This window comes from Aquarana catesbeiana, linkage group LG13 (genome assembly GCF_042186555.1).
Source record: "Aquarana catesbeiana isolate 2022-GZ linkage group LG13, ASM4218655v1, whole genome shotgun sequence".
Lineage (NCBI taxonomy): Eukaryota > Metazoa > Chordata > Amphibia > Anura > Ranidae > Aquarana > Aquarana catesbeiana.
The window spans coordinates 205,508,859-205,531,228 of record NC_133336.1 but is presented as its reverse complement, the minus strand read 5'-3'; the positions used below and the strand labels follow the sequence as shown (position 1 = coordinate 205,531,228).

The following is a 22,370-nucleotide window of genomic DNA, read 5'->3' as shown; positions in this document are numbered from 1 at the left end:
GTGAACATACCAGACTATATTGTGTGCAGAGGGGTTGTCCAAAGAGAAGATACAAAGCTCCTCCCACCAACCCATATATAGATTTGCCATTGGTGATGATAATCTAGCCCCCTTCGATGCCCCACAGTGCTGGACATAAAAGAAATCATCAAAAATAAAAGAAAAAATTCTGCTGTGATTGGCCCTTTACACCTATCACGGACACTTCCGGATGCATTCCCCAGGGGGTGCATGAGAAGCACAAGCATAGGGGGCTGTCATATGACGGCCTCCCAGAACTAGCTGGCCACACTGTAGCCATCATTCAGCTATAGCCTGGTCAGCAAGTGGTTAAAGTTGGATATAAAATTAAGAAATTAAATATCTGAATTAAAAACAAAATAAAATGTGTAATCTCCAAGGCCTCATGCACACTGGATGTTTTCTTAAAGCTGGGGTCCACCTACATCATCTAAAAAAAAAAAATATTAAAAGCCAGCAGCTACAAATACTGCAGCTGCTGACTTTTAATACATGGCCACTTACCTGTCCCAGAGTTGCGGCTTCACTTCCCGGTTCCCTACTGCGCATGCGCGAGTCATGCTGCGCGTCCCAAGTGGTCCCCGCTCTCTCCTGGGAGCTGTGTGTTTCCCAGGAGACAGCGCGGAGGGACAGGAAGAGGCATAGACTCCCATGGGAGTCTATGCCGAAAGTGGGTGCAAATACCTGTCTTAGACAGGTATCTGCACCCCCTCCCCCCTGAAAGGTGCCAAATGTGACACCGGAGGGGGGGAGGGTTCCGAAAAGCGGAAGTTCCATTTTTGTGTGGAACTCCGCTTTAACTCTCCTAGAAGTCTTCCTCCTGGCAGCATTTTAGCCAAAAAAAGCCTTAAGATTGTAAAAGTGTAGTGCTGGCTAGATGGTACCGTAGGATACAGCACCTCATCCCCGAAATAATCAAATAACTAGTGGATGTGAGGACAGGGGATTATAACGGTGCTAAGGTCAAGGAATACAAAGAGAAAAGGAAAAGTTTTAAAAGGCACAAGATTACAAAGTTTATTGGTAATAATACATACATAGAAAAATACACTTAGATCGATTAACATTTAAAATGAATATGTATACTGCATATGACCCAGGGTATGGTGGAATAGGCCAGATGGAGGTGGCCGGTGAAGTGGGGGCTCAATTTCCTACATGTTTCGCCAAGGCATTGGCTTCCTCAGGGAACAAGAGCTCGAAATTGAAAATATAAAAGGGTCTGTATATGGAGATACGGAAAACATCAAATGAGCAAAATCATTTAAGCAATGCAGTATTTTGGTACAAGCTCAGATAAATCAATATTGTGGCTGGACAATCATTCACCCAGGCGGCCCCACCAGTCACGGCAGCGCAAACGTACCTGAAACGCCGACACCCAAGGAGGGGGCGCGGAAGGCGTCACCACAGGGGAATAACGGGCAGGCCGCGCCGTGTATTGTGCCTGCAGGGGGCACACAGTAAACCTGACAAAGGAATGTATTGAGAATATGTGAGTAGATGTAAAACATTACATGTAAGGGACTAGAAATGATGCAATTATGCATCAGTTGCATAAAGCGAAAAAATATATATATATTTGTATCTATTTTAAGAGGGTATGTCAGAGACTCACACTTTTCTTTAAAAACACTGAATTGCAGTGGGCACAGAGTGCCTGTAGATGGATGCATGCACACAGCAAAACAATTAACGGAATCCGCAATCGAATGGAAAAAGGGCCTGAATGAAAAAAATATAGGTTGCTTTAAAGGTAAAACTAATGATCGTTATGGGTTTAGCAAAGAAGAAAAAATCAGAAGGGAACTTACTTAGTGGAGTACACTGCCAGATGGAAATCTCATATTGGTGCAATCAAGTGCGTAAGATGGGGTATATTTAGATTTATTTTATTAGAAAGGCAGCAGTTGCAGTGCGTCCTAGGCAAAGAAGGGTATAAAAGGAAAAATTGAGGCGGCCCAGACTATATTGGAGGAAATAATAAAGCTGGTAGGGAGACAGGAAACACATTTACCTGATATGCCATATATCTGAGAGTGACTCATAGACAATCAATGTTGAGGATTGCCGAGAAATGAATAGTAGATCCAAAGTGACTCCTACAAGAAATGATTGGGGACTCAGTAAATGATGGACTATGGAGAAAGAAAGTTTAAAGTAGTGCTAAGTGTCATGAAGAAAAAAGGGGTTACCTTATTGCTGTGTGTAGAGAGTTTACAGGCACGTCCCTCGTCCAACGTGTGGGCTGAGGGACTGGCCGGTTACTAATATATCCCCCACACCTGATCAAATCATGATCAGGTGTGCAGACGCGGGTAGGGGGCGTCCGCGCCTGCGCACAGTGCGGCGTCACGGAACTACAAGTTCCAAGATGCACCGCGTGCGCATGCTCAGAGCAGGCGGGCCGCGTGGCGAATTGTAAAAGTGTGTAATGTATTTAGCAGCATTTACCTGTGTCAAGCATTTGGGCATTCATTCATGTCATTGGCCAGAATAAATCATTTATTATGTCCATTGAAATAAATTAACACTCAAGTGCTAAACTTGCCTAGCATTACCACGAGTTTAGACACATTTACATGTGTTTACATTCATTAAGTGTTTTTATGACAAAACTTTGCTGCTCCTGGACACACTGGAGATGTTTTTTCTGCCTCTAAACTCTCCAGTCACTAAACTCCTCTAATGCCCCGTACACACGGTTGTACATTGATCGGACATTCCGACAACAAAATCCTAGGATTTTTTCTGACGGATGTTGGCTCAAACTTGTTTTGCGTACACACGGTCGCACAAAGTTGTCGGAATTTCCGATCGCCAAGAACACGGTGACGTCAACCACGTATGACGAGACTAAAAAAAGGCCAGTTCAGAACCAAGCGCGGCACCCTTTGGGCTCCTTTTGCTAATCTTGTGTTAGTAAAAGTTTGGTGAGAGACGATTAGCGCTTTTTCAGACTCGTGGCTTTCAGATCGTTTTCTGCAGTTCAGTTTGTGCTTGTGGGTTTGTATCTGCTCTTCAGTGCGTGCAAGCAAGCTACGCGTGACTTTAATTAGTCATTGTGTTCTTGTTCATTCGTTACTGTTTATCAGGTCGCTCTTCACAGGCCTTGCTCTTCTTCAGTGCGTTCTGTTACTTCGTTCTGAGCAGCCGACCATTTTCTAGCCATGTTGCGTATACGTACTCCTTGTAGAGTTCGTGCTGTGCGGGGGCTTGGTGTTGGGGTCCTGACCTTGACACAAGTCCAGTCCATGAACAGGGTGGGGAGGAGTTGATGGACCAAGAATTGGTTGCTTCAGCATGACCAGTTCTCTTCAGGAACTTTCTCAGGATGACAGACTCCGTTTTTCACCGTTTGTTGGCTTTGCTGACCCCCTATATCAGCAGGCAGGATACCTGCATGAGGCAAGCCATCACTCTGGAGCAGAGGCTCGTCGCTACCCTGCGGTACTTGGTGACAGGGAGAAGCCTGCAAGACTTGAAGTTCTCGACAGGCATCTCCCCCCAGGATCTGGGGATCATTATCCCAAACACCTGTTCTGCCATCATCCAGGTCCTGCAGAAGGAGTATATGAAGGTAAGATTTTTATCCTTTAATATCACATTTTATTGTATTTAATGTTTGATAATATATTTTATTTCTTTCCTCTTTCCCTAATTACCATTATTGGAATATGCTGTGAATGTCCCCTTTGTCCTCATGCATGCTGTATTTTTATGTACTTATTTTTTTTGTCCTTCATACATATTTGCCTTCACTTACCTCCCCAGCATGCTCTCCTGCCCCTATATTCACCTCATGTAGTCACTTAACAATGTATTTTGTCAGCTCCATAGTAGTGCTTTACCCCAAGCAACCCCTAAAATGTTTAGAAATGTGATTTGTGCTTTAAATTCAGAGTGCCAGAGGCTTGTTTTTGTGGTGTCCCCAAATCATTTTTAACCCTCCCTCCCCCCAACTGCTAAGTCAGCTGATCCCAATTCTCTATCTATCCTCAATCATCTATCTGCTGACTTTGTCAAACCCATACACACTATACCCATCTCTTTTGTGGTCAGATGTATGGATGAATTCCCCAAAGCATGTAGCGCAAGGGCCTGCCGGTATACTTTCAAATGGTACTGTTTCAAGTTTTTGTATCCTATTATTATCTTGATAGGTAATATCAGAATGTCCAAATGTGCTCAAATGTGTACAGTGTGTATTTATATCTTTGTATTATGACACTTCTTACCTGTCCAGTGCGCTGCCAATAGTGTAACTAGGGAGGGGCTGTTCCAACTAATACCCATTATTTAGGCATTCATCTCTCAATGAGTGGAGAGGGTTACCTGTCCAAGATTTCCCCCCTATAATGTTCAAAATGGCCCATGAGAGGGGGGACGGGGAATATGATAGGTGTACCTTATACTTTGATGTTGTAAAATTCTCCTTAATAAATGTTATCTGGATGTTGGCCAAGAATGTTTGTGTCTAATCTGCTTTCCATGTTTATGTGCAAAAATACTAATTTGTTTTTTGTTTTCCTCAACAGTTTCCTTCCATGCCACAGGAATGGCAGACTGTGGCCTCCCACTTTGCCCAGCGGTGGGACTTTCCTAACTGCGGAGGGGCAATTGATGGGAAACACGTCCACATCGTCCCACCACCCAACTCGGGGTCGTACTTTTATAATTACAAGGGGTTCAATAGTATTGTGATGTTGGCGGTGGTGTCGGCTAATTACGACTTACTGTATGTGGACGTGGGGAAGAATGGCCGGATGTCCGATGGTGGAGTCATCGCCCAGACAAAGTTTTACAGGTGTCTCCAGAATGGCAGCTTGGACTTGCCACCTCCAGAAGACAATGTGGAAGGACTCCTATTCATCTTCATTGCGGATGAAGCATTTGCGCTGAGGGACCATCTTATGCAGCCATTCCCGATGAGGACCCTCACCCCGGAACAGAGGGTTTTTAATTACTGGCTGGCCGGAGCCAGAAGAGTGGTGGAGAATACATTTGGAATCATGGCCAGCCGGTTCCGCCTATTTCTTACACCCATCCATATGGCAGACTATAAACTGAATCATATAATCCTGGCATGCTGTGTTCTACATAACTTTTTACATCAACATTCTGCCAACTATGCTAGCTCAGCTGGGCCTGAGGCCAGAATGATAAATGAAACAACCCTGACGGTGCTTGAAAGTGGCCGTCCTGGCTTGCCCTCCCTGAGTGCCCGTGATGTCCGGTTAAGATACCTTGAGTTCTTTGCGGGTAGGGGGGCCATCAATAAGCCAGACAATTTGCGAAACCTTGATCCAATAAAAAAAAATATTTGCAAATCTTTGGTGACATTTACTGCTTGTGTTCGTTTTAGCTGACCCTGACAGAAATGTGGTGAGTCCAGAAAATGGCGTGATTGTGTAACCTTACAAAGCACTGTTGGGTGTTATTTACTAAAGGCAAAGACTACAAGTGCACCTGAAACTGCACTGAAACTGCACTTGTAGTGCAAAGTGAATTTGCCCTTAGGAAATAACCCCCATTGTCACAGAAAATAGCAATTACATCACCACAAAAGTGTTGTAGCGTTGAGACAATAATCCACACATTCTTGATTAACAATCTTTTTAATACCTGCACAATCACATGTGCATTTAGAAAAGGTTTTTAAAACAAACCAACATGTTTGTTGTATAACAATTTTTGGGGTGGCATTATCAAAAATAGAAATGTCCATTTAAGATAAAATAGGCATGTGTAAAACCAACAAGAAAGACACAAATCTTGAACTTACAAAGTTCACATTTGATAGAACTTGAAGGCAATATCAGACATGAGTATTTAGGAACTGTGTTTGATATTGCGTTCAGATGGGGTGAAGTCACCCCAGGAAAAGCCAAATTTGGAAGATGCACACAAATTTCCCAATGTCAACATGTGCTAGCTGCCATCACGGGGGGATCAAGGGACGTGTTTTGGGGGAGAAGACCCTTCCTCTCAGCTACTTTATTATTGAGGAAGGGGTTGCACCCCCAAAACACGTCCATTGATCTCCTGTGATGGCAGATACCACATGTTGACACACTGTGTGCCTCTTCAAAATGTGACTTTTCTACAATTAGCTAAAACATTTTGAACATTGTAGCACACAAAAAAGAAAGTGATTTGGAGGGGTTTTAAACTCTCCCCAAAACATCAATGATGTTCTTATTTTTTGAATAACATCATTGATGTTTTTCTTGAGGTTTTCCAATGCTAAATTACACCCCATGATCTCCCCGATCAGGATCTGTGCACTTTCTGATGTGAAAGGATCTGGATCCACAACATCACGATCACCTAAAAAGAGAAACCAAAAAAAAAAACAGGTATAAAAAATATGCTGGCATCCATCTCTTACCTGAGCCTGTGATCGCAGACACTCACCTGTTGTGGTGACTAGTTTCACCACGTCTTCTTTCTCCTGCTCTTCTTGTCTTTGGTGGATTTCCCCTTCTTCCAGAGGGGAGGCTCTGGTCTCCTCGGATGAGGGGTGTCCTCCGAGTCTTTTATCCCCTACGTAAAACACAAATGGTTTACTTAGCACACAGATATTTGATGGCAGAACTATAAATAGGAAACATTGCTTGGAAGTGGGGTAAAATTGTATATTTTGGGAGAGTTCCAAAATGTAGCATTTTGAGTGTCCTTTGTCAAGCTGCATTACTTTACCTGTTTGGTACAAGCTTCACAGATGGAGACCCCCCTATAGTATAAACTGGAGCACCTTTGTGGCCCCCCTAATAAAAATGGTGTTCTGGTGTCCCACACTAGTGCTCCAGTGTCCAGATGTGAAAACAGCTGGTGAGTGTCCTCTCCTTACACAGAATCTAGTTTGCATTTCATTCTAGTAACAAACACATCTACACAACCAAATTAGTTTCATACAAGTAGGGCGTAAAAAATGTGGCCAAATGCATATGGCCAAAACAATGGTGTTTTATAGGCCGAAAGAAAAATGTTTGATACAAACGAATAATGTGCCCATGAACATGAAAGTTGACATTTTAAAATGTACAACACGTTTAAGAAAAGCACATGGAGCAGCACAAACGTAATAAAGACAAAAAGAATAGGAACACAGCACAACTACTTACTTTTTTGCAGCACTCTCCGGATCTTTCTTCTTCACTGATCATGTTCTCGTAATTTGAGGTCCGACCACCGCTTCCTGAGCTGATCTTTCGATCGTCGTACCCCAAAATTCCGGTGCAGACTCTTGACCACTTTCGCCATGATCTTGGCCTTTCTGACATTGGGGTTGGGGTAAGGTCCATACTTTCCATCATAGTCGGCCTTCTTCAGGATGTCCACCATCTCCAACATCTCCCCAAAGGACATATTTGATGCCTTAAATCTTCTCCTTCTGGATCGGGACGTCTCCGGATCCGGGCTTTCCTCCTCCTCCTCGTTGCTGTAATTATCATGCACCTGCTGTGTCCCCGCCATGTGCTCTTCCCCCACTGCGCGGAAGGAAAAGGGGTGGGGAATAGACTAGAAACAACGTCAGGGGCGGGCGGAGTTACACGCATGCGCAGTGTGTATAAAGCTTAACACGCGTGCGTATTACGTACGATCTGTGAGCGGAGGAAGGAGCATCGGAGGCACCGATCGTGATAACGAAGGTAAGATCTAAACTTGGGCCTATACTGCTTCGATATTGAAGCCTATATTGTAACAAGATTAGGGGAGTTTGGCCTGACATTAAGGTTTGTCTTGTGTTGTGTCTTGCAGAGAAAATGGATGGCTTCAACTACCACAATTTCCTCCCCCTGTTCATAGACAAGTACAGGGAGCTGCCCTGTATGTGGCAGGTGAAACATCCCCATTATAATCATAAACAAAAGAGGCAGGCAGCGCTGGAGAAACTGCTGGAGTTGGTGAAGCCGGTGGTCCTCACAGCAACCATCCCCTATTTAAAAACCAAAATTGGTGGCCTGAGGAGCACTTATCTTAGGGAGCACAAGAAGGTCACAGATTCCCAGAGATCCGGAGCTGCAGCAGATGACATTTATGTCCCCAGGCTGTGGTACTATGAGAGACTGTGATTTCTCTCAGACCACACTGAAGTCAGGGAATCCCTCTCCACTCTTCCTTCCACTCTTCCTTCCACCCCAGCTGAGGCTTCCAATGTCCAACCTGGGTCTTCCAGCCAGGAAGAAGTGGAGGAGCCCAGATGGAGCCAGGTATAGCATTCTTCTACAGATTTCTGGTCAATAAATAAATGATGTTTACTAGATGTTATTATTGATCACTAATTGCTGATTGCAAAAAGTGTTTTACATATGAATAGACAGTAGTGGGCACCCAAAATTGGGACAAGAATGAAAAATGCTGGGCTCAGAATGATAGTCTGTTATATTTGTTAACATTCAATTTGCAACAGTCAGAAGGTGAAAATTGTATGTGATTGATGAAAAAAATACTAAAACAATGTCCCTTTTTCATACACAGGAAGACCTCAGCCAGTAGGAGGCCGTGGAATGTGGCAGCCAGGAGGAGGCGGGGCTAAGTTGCAGCCAGGAGGGGGCGGGGCTAAGTGTCAGCCAGGAGAAGCCTGGGACAATTTGAAGCCTGACCGAATCGCAGGTTCCTCCCCTCCGCCTTCCATACAAAAGAGCGAGGAAGGCCACTCACATGCAGGACTCTGCACTCAGGCTCATTCAGGAGGCTTCTGCGCCCCTCCGAGCCTTACCCATTCCTGAAGAGGCCTTTGCCTGCATGGCTGCCACAAAACTGCAGGGCATGCAGGAGGGTCAATGCAAAATATGTGAGGACCTTCTGTATAAAGTCCTAAGTAAGGGGGTGAGTGGGGAACTAACACCCAATACCCACCTGAGTGAGTTGGCCCCTCCTCCTCCTTCTCCTCCTCCTGCTACCACAACTCCACCACCAGAGCCACAGCGTGGAAGGAAGTGTGGAAGGAAGACCAGAGAGTGATGACCCTGGGTTCAGTCTGGTCTGGCCAAAGATGCAGTCTCTTGTATTACCACAGCCTGGGGACACAGATGTCATCTGCTGCTTTCCAGGTCTCTGGGGACTTCTGGACCAGACTGCACTCCCTTAGATAAGGGCTCCTCAGGCCACCAATTTTGCTGGAAAATAGTTGATGTGTGCCCTGGGGGTCCAAGGCTTCACCCATTTCTGCTGTTTTTCCAGCGTTGCCTCCCTCTTAGTTGTGAGCCCTTAATAAATGAATTTTTTTTATTATACTCTCCTATGTGTGTTTTCATTCAAAAAAGGCAGTTTGTTGGTGACGATTCAGGTACATTTCTAAAGTACAATGTGAAATTAACAAGAGGCAACAACACCAAACAATCTCCTACAGATTAAATATAACAACATATCAATGGTGTTGTGGTAACTTCACACACAAAACACACATAAAAATATTCTGGAGTAAAACTAAAAATACAATAAAACAAAGATCAGCCTTGAAAAAAATACAAACCAAAAAAAAAAAATCTGCCTAAAAAAAAAAAAAAAATACAACACAAAAATAATGTTGTCAGATGTGACAAATCAAAATATATTGAGGGAATCCCGATAAATAGTAAAGAAAGAAGTTTGTGTGAATATGAGCAGCAAAACTACTTCATTCTTGTCACATTATAAAGAAGAAGAGAGTGCGCTGTATTAAACCATTTTTAACATTGCAGCATGACGAAAGTGCTGTATCCATTCCGAACGCTAATTTTATGTTAGAATATCAGAATTTATGAATGGTTGAGTTCTTATGATAATTGAATTATATATATAGATATAGATATATATATATAAATGTATATATATCTTCTATGGATGGGAAAGGTGAAGTTATATAGGTTTTTATACTCATGAAAGTTTATGCTGGTATAGGCTTAGTATGCATTTCTTGGGAGAGATTCATCTCACATATGGATACAATTTAGTGTAGACCATTTCACCTCCCCCATCGTAAGAGATAAAGTTACAATCTTTTCCAAAGACACAAAGTTCCAGTATGTTAAGAATATAGGCTGTTTCTTTACATTACTATATTTCTTGATTAGGATATTAATAAGTACACTGCATTTTAAATATATGTATACTGATATGTAGGATTTTATATGTTTAAAGGAAATGTATATATTGTAAGTTAAATGATTCTTATTTTAGGTATCTTCATATAGCCCCACCCTTAGGAATGTTGGAGTAATTCAAATTTCCCGGTCTTTTAAGCTTTTTGGCTCTTTGGAAAAGGTGGGGGTTAATTGAAGGAGTACAGACAGGCTGTGGGGTGAGGGACAGATGCACTGCAGCTCTCCATAAAGACACACAGACACACACACACAGATCTCAAGACATACACACAGACATATCTGATTTAAACTTCATTTTAAGAATAATCTATTTTTGTATTCTACATTTTGACATTGTTTTTGTAACATTTTGCTAATTGATCATTAAATCAATTTTGGAGGTTTTACACGAGAACTTAACAGATTTTTCTTGGAACTTTTCTCATCAATATGAATTATTGAAATATAGTTATTAATACAGTAACAACTCGATTTTTACAGTGGCGAGCCTTTGCCAGATTCTTTTTGTCCGAATATCGAATTTTTTTTTAATAATTTCTCCTTCCGCTTGTCGAGAGGGAATATCAGCAAAAACAGTGATTATTCAGACAAGCTTTCAGCAGAAATTGAAAAAGCTAATTTTCGGCATCATTGAATTGAACTTGGAAGGAAAAGAAACATCAGAATTGGTGAGACGTTTGCGCACGTGCAAGAAAAATCTGTTTCTTGATGACGTAATTTCCCGCCAAGAGAGGGAACGCGTGTTACATGAAGAAAGCCGTCTTACATTGGTAAGTTATGGATTTAATTCATGAATTATCTAGTGAGAGTGATTTAGAATTTAAAAATCTGTCAAAGTTTGTTAAAGGTGATGAATTATGGTGTTACATGTTCAATGAATGCTTACAGGCTAATATGAAAATACAAAAGTCAAAATTTACATTTAAGAAATTCAGCAAACAGGTTAGGAATTTGATTAAGTTAATTAAAGTTTATGATACAATGATATCAGGAGTTTTTGAAAGCAATGTAGTTGGTACAAAAGAGGAAACAAAGGACAATAGTCTATGTACTAATTGTCAGATTTTGACTGAAAGGATAGATGATTTGCAGAGTGCAATTCAAATAAAGGATATTCAGTTGTCTGAGTTACAGAATAATGTAACGTTTAAAGCAGAGTCAAGCAAGAGTTTAGAGATTAATGTTAATGTAGACTCTATGAATGTTACTGCAGATTCTATGCAGAAGCCTTTTGTACAAGATATGCGGTCTATAGGCCAGGAACATGAAGTTTTGCTTAAAACAAAAATACTGAATAAAGCTGATGAATGCAGATGCCGTTTAGATAAAGAAAAGCAAAATGGCATTCAGTGTGCCACGTGTAAGGCCACACCCAGAGATGGTGAGATACACGTCACAGGCAGAACTAATGTTTCAGAGCAGACAGGAAATACTTCCCTACATACTACACAAAGGAAAACTTTGAAAGTAGAAAATACAGAACATATTTCTGAGCAATATATTCTTTCTTCTTCAAACAATAGTTTGACTGATTTACCTTATGCTTCAGAAGTCAAACAGATCAGTACATTGACTGTTAATGACAGTTCAATCAATATGAAAAACAATGATGAAAATGAGAGGGATGGATTACTTCCATCACCATCAGGATTTAGGAAAAAAGGTTCTGAGTCATCTCCAACATTAAAATATGTGACTTCACTTTTATTAGATGAAAGTGGAAGGCCATGGGTACATGGTTTATTAAAGGGCAAGGATACTAAATGGTTAATAGATTTAGGATCTGAACTAAGTTTAACTAAAAACAAATTACATGTGAATATTGATTCTCCAAAATGTAATTTAATTGGTTTCAATGGAAAAGGAAATACAGTTGCAGTTAAAGTTTCTGGTGTGAATTTCGAGATTCCAGGAGTTTTAAAAACTAAAATAGACATCTGGTGTTGCCAAAATACAGAGAATATTTTAGGCATGGATGTAATTAGTAAATTAGATTGGATTATTGATTTAAGTAATTCTACTATATGGAAAGATTCATCTAGGCCCAAATCTAGGTTAATAGATTCTTCCATGTACAATAATGTTGGAAGTATTTGTACAGCAGTCGCTGACATTTCTTCAGATCTTAATTGGCCACACACAGGAACCAATCTCGAATTGGAACAATCAGTAAGAGCACATGAAAGTCTTTGGAGTCAGAACAAAATGGATACAGGTTTGTTTAAAGATATTGAGATAGAAATTGAGGGACGAGACCCTGAACCCCAAATTCAAAATAAGTTGCCACAAGAATCAATAGGTCCAGTTTCTGACATTGTACAATCATTTTTACAACAAGGAATATTAAAGAAGGCACAATCAGTGGTAAATAATTGTATTTGGCCTATCAAGAATGCTGATGATTCGTATTCTTTATCAGTTGATTTAAGATCACTGAATAAATGCATTACAAATAACAAACCTATTGTTCCTAATTTAAATTTAATGTCACAAATGGATGCCAAGGCCAAAGTATTTTCAGTACTGGAAATTTCCAATAGTCATTTTTCAGTACCAGTAACAAACAGCTGTCATTATAAACTTGCCTTCAGTTTCAATAAAGAAACTTATGCCTTCAAAATAATTCCAGAAATGGAAATCAGTGACGGAATAGTGCACGAGTGCTTGGAGAAAGTTTTATCAAAATTTTCTAGACCAAAATGTATTTTCCAACATGTGGACAAAATTTTGTTGTCTACCCAAAATACAGAGGAACATGTCACTCTGTTGACAGAGTTATTTACTCTGTTACAAACAGCAGGGTTGAAATTGAACACAGAGTCAGTTCAGTTAATGAAAAACAAAGTTAATTTTCTTCATATGCAAATTAGTCATGGACAGAGAAAGTTATCACAGGAAAAAGTTAGAACATTTCTGCTATTCCAGTTCCAACATCTTACAAGGCATTATATCAATTTTTGAGTGAGGTAAATTCTTGCAAAGAGCTTTTACAGGAATATGATGATAAAGTTAAACCATTATTTGATTTCCTGAAACAAAAAGATGTTGTGTTTGATCAATGGTCTCAAACCCATACAGATGTTTTTGAAATGCTAAAAAAAGATTTGCAGAATGCTGTTTCATTGCATACAATTGAAATTGGAATATCTATGCCTGTTTTATTGTCTACTAAGGTATCTGAAAATTCCATCTCAGTAATTTTATTTCAGGTAAAAGATGGTGAACCGAAAATAATAATTTTTTCTCCAGAGGTTTGACAAATATGGAAAAGACTTTTGACACAAATATGAAGGAATTTTTAAGTGTTTATTTTGCAGTCAAAGTAACAGAAAAGATTGTGAGATCTAGGATGATCATATTACGGACACCTGATCTGTCATTAAAAATTCTTTTTAAGAGAATTCATTCAGGAGAATTATATGACAAATATTGCCCATTTTTTAAAACTTTAAAATCTAAACCCATAGAGGTAGATGTGATAACAGAACATTCTCAGCTAAATTTATTCAGAAAGCCTATAAATGGGATTGTTAGAACAAGTGCTGAGAGATGCTTTGAGACAGAATTTGTCAATAATATTAATAATTGTTCAACAGGTCTTTCTAGGTGTTACCCAAAGAATGGTTATACTATTCAGCACAAATTCTACAGAAAATGCTGAATTGAAAATGTTAGAAGTACAGTACAGCACGCATTACTCTGAAATATTATAGAGGAGAAGTGAATGGATAAACAATTTGCTTTTATCTTCTGGAGTAATTTAAAATCTTTTATTTGGTTTATGAAAACAAGATTTTATATTATGACTAAAAAAAGAGAAATTGCATCCTGTCGTTTAAATACACAGAATAATAAATTAGAGTATAGGTCATTTTAAGAAAAATAGAGCAAAGTAAGGTAATTAGAAATGTTATTATTAAAATATGGTTTGTATGTCATAATAAAATATTAGAATTTTGGTATGTAAAATGAATAAGTAAATGAAGGTATATTTTGCATGTATTTAAATTCTCAATAATGATACTGCATTCTTTTTTAGGATTTGACTTGTAAGTCACCAAAAGAAAGAAATTTAATATTTCTAGACCTTCCAGATGGGAACAAAATCTTGAAGTTTAAGAATATCAGTTCTGGGAGAAGAATTGACAGAAAAGATTCATTCGTTATAATTATTGTTGTCATTTTAATGTTCAATAAAGTTTTTCCAACTTTACAGAGTGCAGGAAGAAGAAGAAAAAAATTCTCGAGAACCTCTGATAAGAGAGGACATTCTAAAAACAATGGACTTTTGATTTTTTTTTACTACTGATGAAATAATTTATCCATCAGATATATATTCCAGTTTTTATATATCATTTTTATGTGACAGGACATGTTTATCATATCAAGATGAGATATTTTTTACATATCATTTTTTACACTCATATATAGTGTATTTTCAGAGTTGAAGGGGTTAAACATCCCTACAATAGAGTCATTCTAGTTAGAGGGAACATCTGTTGTTAATTAAGACAGAGTACATTTTTCTGAATGATACATAAACAAGATAGGATTAACTTTACATTGTAATATGTATTTAGTTTTGAAATCATCTCACTTATATGAACAAATTGAAGTTAAGAACATATTTTATGTTTAATTTTGAAAAGGTTATTAGAAAGGTTTTATGGATTATAGATATATGTTAAACACAATTTGGAGGGAAAATATGAAACAAATTTCTGAAGTGATATCTATATTTCAAAGTATTGTACAACAATGTTACATTTATGAATCATGAAATTAAGGGGATTGATTTATTTGGTAAAAGAAAAAGAAAATAATAAGGGTGAAAATATTTTTTACGAAGATGAAGGGTTATGAATTCACTTTTCCTTATACAGAATCAAATTTGAAAATATATATTTAAATCAATTATCTTACAATCTTTGAGGATGAATGAATACGGATGTGATGCGTTTGAGGTATAAATGGATTTAGAGTTAGTTTCAGATTTATATAGATTTAAAATGATAAGATTGTTTAAATCAATCATTTTGAGAGGGAAATGTTAGAATATCAGAATTTATGAATGGTTGAGTTCTTCTGATAATTGAATTATATATATAAATATATATATAAATGTATATATACCGGTATCTTCTATGTATGGAAAAGGTGAAGTTATATATAGGTTTTTATACTCATGAAAGTTAATGCTGGTATAGGCTTAGTATGCATTTCTTGGGAGAGATTCATCTCACATATGGATACAATTTAGTATAGACCATTTCACCTCCCCCATCGTAAGAGATAAAGTTACAATCTTTTCCAAAGACACAAAGTTCCAGTATGTTAAGAATATAGGCTGTTTCTTTACATTACTATATTTCTTGATTAGGATATTAATAAGTACACTGCATTTTAAATATATGTATACTGATATGTAGGATTTTATATGTTTAAAGGAAATGTATATATTGTAAGTTAAATGATTCTTATTTTAGGTATCTTCATATAGCCCCACCCTTAGGAATGTTGGAGTAATTCAAATTTCCCGGTCTTTTAAGCTTTTTGGCTCTTTGGAAAAGGTGGGGGTTAATTGAAGGAGTACAGACAGGCTGTGGGAAGAGGGACAGATGCACTGCAGCTCTCCATAAAGACACACAGACACACACACACAGATCTCAAGACATACACACAGACATATCTGATTAAAACTTCATTTTAAGAATAATCTATTTTTGTATTCTACATTTTGACATTGTTTTTGTAACATTTTACGGATTTTTCTAGGAACTTTTCTCATCAATATGAATTATTGAAATATAGTTATTAATACAGTAACAACTCAAATTTCTACATTTTACCAGACCGAGCTGTTCCGTCTCGGAAATTCTTCTGAGCACGCGTGGCACTTTGTGCGTCAGGACAGGCCACACACGATCGGAATTGACGCGATCGAATTTTGTTGTCGGAAAATTTTATAGCCTGCTCTCAAACTTTGTGTGTCAGAAAATCCGATGGAAAATGTCCGATGGAGCCCACACACGGTCTGAATTTCCGAAAACACGCTCCGATCGGGCATTTTCCATCGGAAAATCCGACCGTGTGTATGGGGCATAACAGTTTATGTGTGAATGGACACATAGGATTACATAGAGGGGAGATTAGAAGGCAGGAAAAAATGCCAGACACCCCTAGGAGCAAAATCATCCAGTGTGCATGGGTTCAAACAGAAATTTGTTTATGTCTGTGGTGACAAGAAGATTTGAAGGAGCAGGATGGCAATTTATTTCTTGAATGAACAAATTCCTAATAGTGTGTGTGATTTTCATTCAGTGAAGTCCAAAATGAAATGGTAAAAAGTATACAGAACTTTGAAATACGTTTGAACAAAATTCATACAGCCATCAGATTAATGAGATTTTTTACAGGAATTTTTGTGTATGTAGCCATGCTTAATAATTTCTGTATTATAATAAGTAAAGTTCTTCAGAAAGGAAAGGCTCCCTCTAGTGTCCTTCTCTTTGTATTTATGCTGTTATGACTTTTGTTTGGCCTTTGCAATAGGCACGCTCGATGTTTACTCAGTTCTCCATCCAACATAGACAAATTAAACAGATCCTGAATCGTCATTGGAAAGTTCTGAAGAATGACCCGGTTCTAGGTCCAGTGCTCCCTACTAACATAGGTGTTACTTTTAGAGGAGCCCCATCTTTGCGTGACCATATTTCACACAATGTCATTGAACCGCCTAATAAAGTATCCTTTTTTCCAGAAGCTAAGGGTTACTACCCCTGTAAACGATGCAATGTCTGTATGCACAATCTTTGCGGACGCAAGAAATCTGAAACATTCCAGTCTGCGGTTACTTCCACTATATACCATATGAAATACTTCACCACGTGTGCTACTCGCTTTATAGTGTACCTCATTACCTGTCCATGTAACAGACAGTACGTGGGCCGCACTATAAGAGCGTTTAGCACCCGGGTGAGTGAACATATTACTGCCATTAAACTAGGTTGTACGAACCACAGTGTCCCCCGCCATTTTCTTGAGCATCATGACAAGAACCCGAGGGGCACCAAGTTTCAAATCATTGACAAGTTTGTCCCACATTGGAGGGGGGTCCACGGATTAGAGGGGTATCCAAACTCGAAACCTTCTGGATATTCCAGCTAAAGAGTTACTTCCCCCACGGGTTGAATGTTGAATGGGACCTAAATGCGTTCATCAACAAATCATAATCCATTGCTGACTTGGCCCCCTACTTCACATCTGATTCATGTCTATTGTTCCACTAAGGTACCCTCCCTCGTTCATCTAGATTGAGCATAGTTTAAATAAGTATATCGGCGTCTATGTGTTTATAACATATATACACTTTAAATGTATATACAGTTTAAATAAGCATACCACCATCTATGTGTTTATAACATATATACAATTTAAATACTTTTGTCGATGATACCTATATATTATTTACATTTTTCTTTAGGGATTTTTAGATATTTTTATGTTTCCACTTCATACCTTTTCCCTTGATGGGAATTTTCAGTCTGATGCCATGGTCCATAATATTATCTTGTTCAAATATTTATTTATAATACAATTGCAGCCTGTCCCGCTTTGCTAGCACATTTGCAGCTTTTTTGGCACTTCCGTTGACACAGGAAGCTGCCGGGTTACGAGCGTCTGGCTCACTTGTGCAATGACGTTGCAGTCGGGTTTTTGGGCGGAGTTATTCTGCCCTACACCTCGTATATTCATCTGCCTCTTCCGGGTATGGAACTGAGGCTTGGAGCACAAGAGCCAGTGCGCGATGACGTCATCCCGCACGGCGCCGTCATGTGACCTGGCACTGGGAACTGTGATTGGTTACCTAAGCCGTATGTGATTAGGTGACAGGCCAATCACACATTGCTGGCTCTTTATTGGCTGTGAGGTCCGCTCTACAGCGGTGTTCACAGCTGATCGTAGTTTGAAATTGTTTCTGTGCCCATATATTAAGCGTGATACCGGACAATAGGCTATATGCCCCAGTAGAAGGACCTCTTGTCCGAAACATGTCGGGTTGCTTTTAGCCATTTGCCCTTCGGTACCACGCTGTTTTATTCTTTTTGTGATCACTTTTAACCATTGCTGCTGCTGTCCGGATTTGTATTTTGTTTGGTTTGCAATAAACCTGTTTTTATGGATTCAAGCACTATGTGGGATTTCCTCCTTTTGCATGTTTCCACGCTTGCTGAGTAAAAGTTATACCCTCTGGTCATCTATCTGCCGGGAAGGTGACTACATATACATCCTGAACACCAGAAGTTCCTGAACATCCGAAATTCCTAGGTTGCCTATGGTTGTCAGAAAGGAACCAGTTAAACCTGTCGCATATGCCTTTTCGCAAGCATCTACCTGGATCGGTTGATCCACAAGCCTGAATGACACACTAATAGAAGGATAGAAGGAGCAAGTACGCTACACACCGTTTGGGTTGAATGTAGAGACAGATTTGAATGCTTTCATTGACAATGCCTAATATCGCCATTTTTTACACTTTATATCTATTGATATTGTAGTTTGATGCCCAGTCTTATGTCTATGTGAACCTGTTGTGATGTCTCAATGGCGTTATTTAATATGTTCACACATATATTTTGATATATGTATTTTTTATATACAGAAGGAGAAAAGGGAAAAGGAAAGGAAAGGAAAGGGAGAAAGAGGAAATGATATCCATTCATTTTTTAAGATAATTTATTAGATCTCTTTCTGGAAGTGATAATTCCACATGTACTCACAAGATGGCATGGTAGTGTGTGGCACATACTCCACTCTGATATTTGCGCCACTGTGGTTTTAGCCTAATGACAAATGGTGGGTATGGCCACTGTGGATGTGTCCATCCACCCTGTTCGTTCATTTATTTATGTAATCGCTTTTCCCCTGTTGGGTATGTGTTTTCTATTTTTCTTCTATAATTTTTACCTATCCAACTTTATTTTAATTTCATTTTTAATTTTATTTTTGTCTTCATTTAAATTTTTCCCACAAGATGGGCCATACTGCTTTATAGCATGTTTTATGTTGCTAATATCATGTGGGAATGTAGGTTTTTATCTAATGGCTGAACACCCATTGGACTAATTTTAGTCTGTTTAATATCTTTATGGGTTTAATATACCCATTTTAGTCTTTAGTTTTTTCTTTTTTATTTATCCTATTTGACATGATTACCATTTGCAGCCCAAGGGTTACTTCCTGCTGCATGGATAATTCTTGCTCCGATTCTCCTTATGGATTTGTCACGCACATTCTATGCCTTTGAGAGATCACAACGAGGCGTGGTTTCATTTGTCTATTTATTTGCGATGAGTCAGAGCGTCCCCCATTCCCCAGACGACGTCAGTTACAGACAAAACTTACGTCGGGAGGTTGACGTTCTGACGTCATTGCATCTCATCTTGAATGGGCACTCGGCCGGCGATTTCGCTCTTTTTTAACTACTATTCTGTAAGTTTTCTACCATAAACTATTAAATTGTTTTATCGGAGTTACACTATGGCCACTTTTTCTTTGTCCTTATGTCTGTGATTTGGGTTGCGGTACCTACCTATACATGCCCGCGGCTACGCTGCTAGAGGGATGCTCTATTGCTGGTTGGATATCTGGGTATAAGGTCCTATAGGTGCCTGGGTTGCCTACCACCTGCCATGCTGCATAGTCTCTGGTTTGTCTACGAGCCTGTTGAGCTTGTTATCCGGTAAGCGCGCATTTTAGGAGGTGGAGGATCACTGCGAGGGGTGTTTTTCAATTGCCTACCTTTCCACGCTAATCCCTATGAAGAGCTATCAGGGGACTCTTTCCATTCCCCTAGAAGATTTTCCGATTTTCTGGTCTATGGACTTTGCCACATGATACTAATATATCATCACTATTTATGGTTTTTCACAAATTTTTGGTTTTTGCACTATTGATTTATATGCACTTATTATTTTTCAGATATTCTTTGAATTTTTGTCTAATGTATTTTGCTATATAATCTCAATGTATTTATTTATATTTGATGTTTTCCCACATTTTTTTTATTTGCATCTATTCATCTCTATGCATATATTATTCATGGTATAGCACAGTTTTTTCGTTGTTCTTTTTTGTATTGTTGTGCATATTGCAGATTTGAACTGCAACTTTTTTAGGGGTCTTTTTTGTAAGCGCAGTGTTTTTTAGTTTTTTTTTTTTTAATCTTTATTGAATGGAAGAAAAAAGATGCAAAAAAGTTAAAGCGGTATTAAACCCAAAGCTAAAAATATCATATCACAGCTTACCAATCATTAGATGTGATGGCTGCATTCGTATTTTTTCCCTCTATTATCTCCGGGTGGTCTGGCCAGTAAGACATCTCCTGTATTAGTGAGACACAACATTTTTAGTCGGCTGAGTGGTTGTGATAAATGTATTAGCAGATTTAGATACACTAACAAATTGAAGCCAAACTCCAGATTACACTTTATAGTCAGTTACAACAAACAGTTTTTGGGGATAAAAGTTTTTCATGAATAAATAAAAGCTGATCATATTAATCACCACTGCCAGTGTTAAATGGTTTGTCTCATCCATGTAAACTGATACATTCTGCTGGAGATGTTGTGCTTTTGAAAAGACCTGCTGGCTGGTTCACCAAATGAAAATAGAAGAAAGCCAAAAAAAGAAATCTTTTACAGCCATCACATCTAAGAATTGGTGAGCTGCAATATAATAAATGTTTGCTTATGGGTTTAATAACGCTTTCAACTTTTCTCATCAGAGTAGAGAAAAGATATCCATCCTCCTAGGACACTAGCAAAAAACTGAGGCATGCTGGGAGTAGGAGGGATTATCCTGGCCTGGCCCACAATTTTTTCATTTGCCAGTGTCAGATTCTCCTGTAGGTGGCAGTATAACCCAAACTTATCTGAACTGCTGTGTCCCTCATTGGATGAGAAAGAAAGAGAAGTGTGACTGTGATTGGTGGGTTTGGGACATCACAGAACAAATGACCAATGAGGAGGAATATTTCCTGTTCTATAATCTGATATCTCCCATCATCCTCCATTGTGCAGTGTCACTTCTTAGTTGGTAAAGTCCTACAGGAAGGTGACAGGATGGTGTAAGATCCATCACACACAGTACAATCTGACCATTCAATCTTTATACAATCAGCTTTATATCTTCCTGAACGATGTAATATGAAGACCTACCTAAACTATCATATCAGTCTCCATACAATCAGACAGATCCTTACTCTACATACTTGTTGGAAGATCAAACAGAGATTGTACAATCAGATTGTAATGTGTGTGGTGAGCTTAATAGATATCCTGGAGGATGCTGGGAAATAGTGTGAGAGAATTCTGCTGAGATCTGATGACTCTTTATATCCTCTCTTCTAGGATTGGCTACGACTCCTTGTCAGAGGAATCAAGAAGAGAACTAGAAAATCTGGAAAAGCTTCGACCAGAAATTAAGATTTATATGATATGACCCCGGAGGAAGAGACTCAGCTACAGCTGTGAATGGAGTAGGGGGGAGGGGATATTGCTGCGAATGGAGGGGGGAGGGGACATTGCTGTGAATGGAGGAGGGGGAGGGGACATTGCTGTGAATGGAGGAGGGGGGAGGGGACATTGCTGTGAATGGAGGAGGGGGAGGGGACAATGCTGTGAATGGAGGGGGGAAGGGGACATTGCTGTGAATGGAGGAGGGGGGAGGGGACATTGCTCTGGATGAGGATGAGATACAAATCTGAACAAACCTGACCCAAGAGGAGAATGGATCATCACAGATGAACTAATACACCAGGACAGGATGGGGGATTCTGTTTTGTAATGAAGAAGAAAAAAACTGAACATTTCATATATAACCTAACTCAGGGAACACAGTCGGCATTTATCTGTCATCCTGCTATTTATCTTACACAGCCGGCTCCCCCTCCCCTCCCCCATGGTGGGGGATCCTTATTTTCTGAATGGAGTCTCCCCCCAATGTGTCACTGCCGGCCTTTCCACACGGACTCTGTGTCACCCACATGGGAGCGGCCAAATCAGGGGACAGAGGAACCCTTGAAGAGTGCTGATGGGATCCCAATGGGGGATGGGATGGAAGTTTAGGAAAATCTAATGCCCTGTACACACGATCTGAATTTTCGTCAGAAAAACCTTGGATGGGTTTTTGCGATGGAATTCCTCCCAAGCTTGGCTTGCATACACACGGTCACACAAAAGTTCTCTGAACTTTCGA

At 39.4% G+C, this 22,370-nt stretch overlaps 1 protein-coding gene across 1 annotated transcript in view; it reads left to right on the top strand.

The window, feature by feature from the left end:
• LOC141117755 (NACHT, LRR and PYD domains-containing protein 3-like) overlaps positions 1-21,660 on the top strand; it is a 646,257-nt gene extending 624,597 nt beyond the window's left edge. Inside the window, exon 14 of the mRNA XM_073610770.1 lies at positions 21,524-21,660. Within this exon, the coding sequence (XP_073466871.1) occupies positions 21,524-21,614 (91 nt within the window). The 3' untranslated portion in view covers positions 21,615-21,660. The remainder of the gene's footprint in view (positions 1-21,523) is intronic.
• Positions 21,661-22,370: the final 710 nt, after the last annotated feature.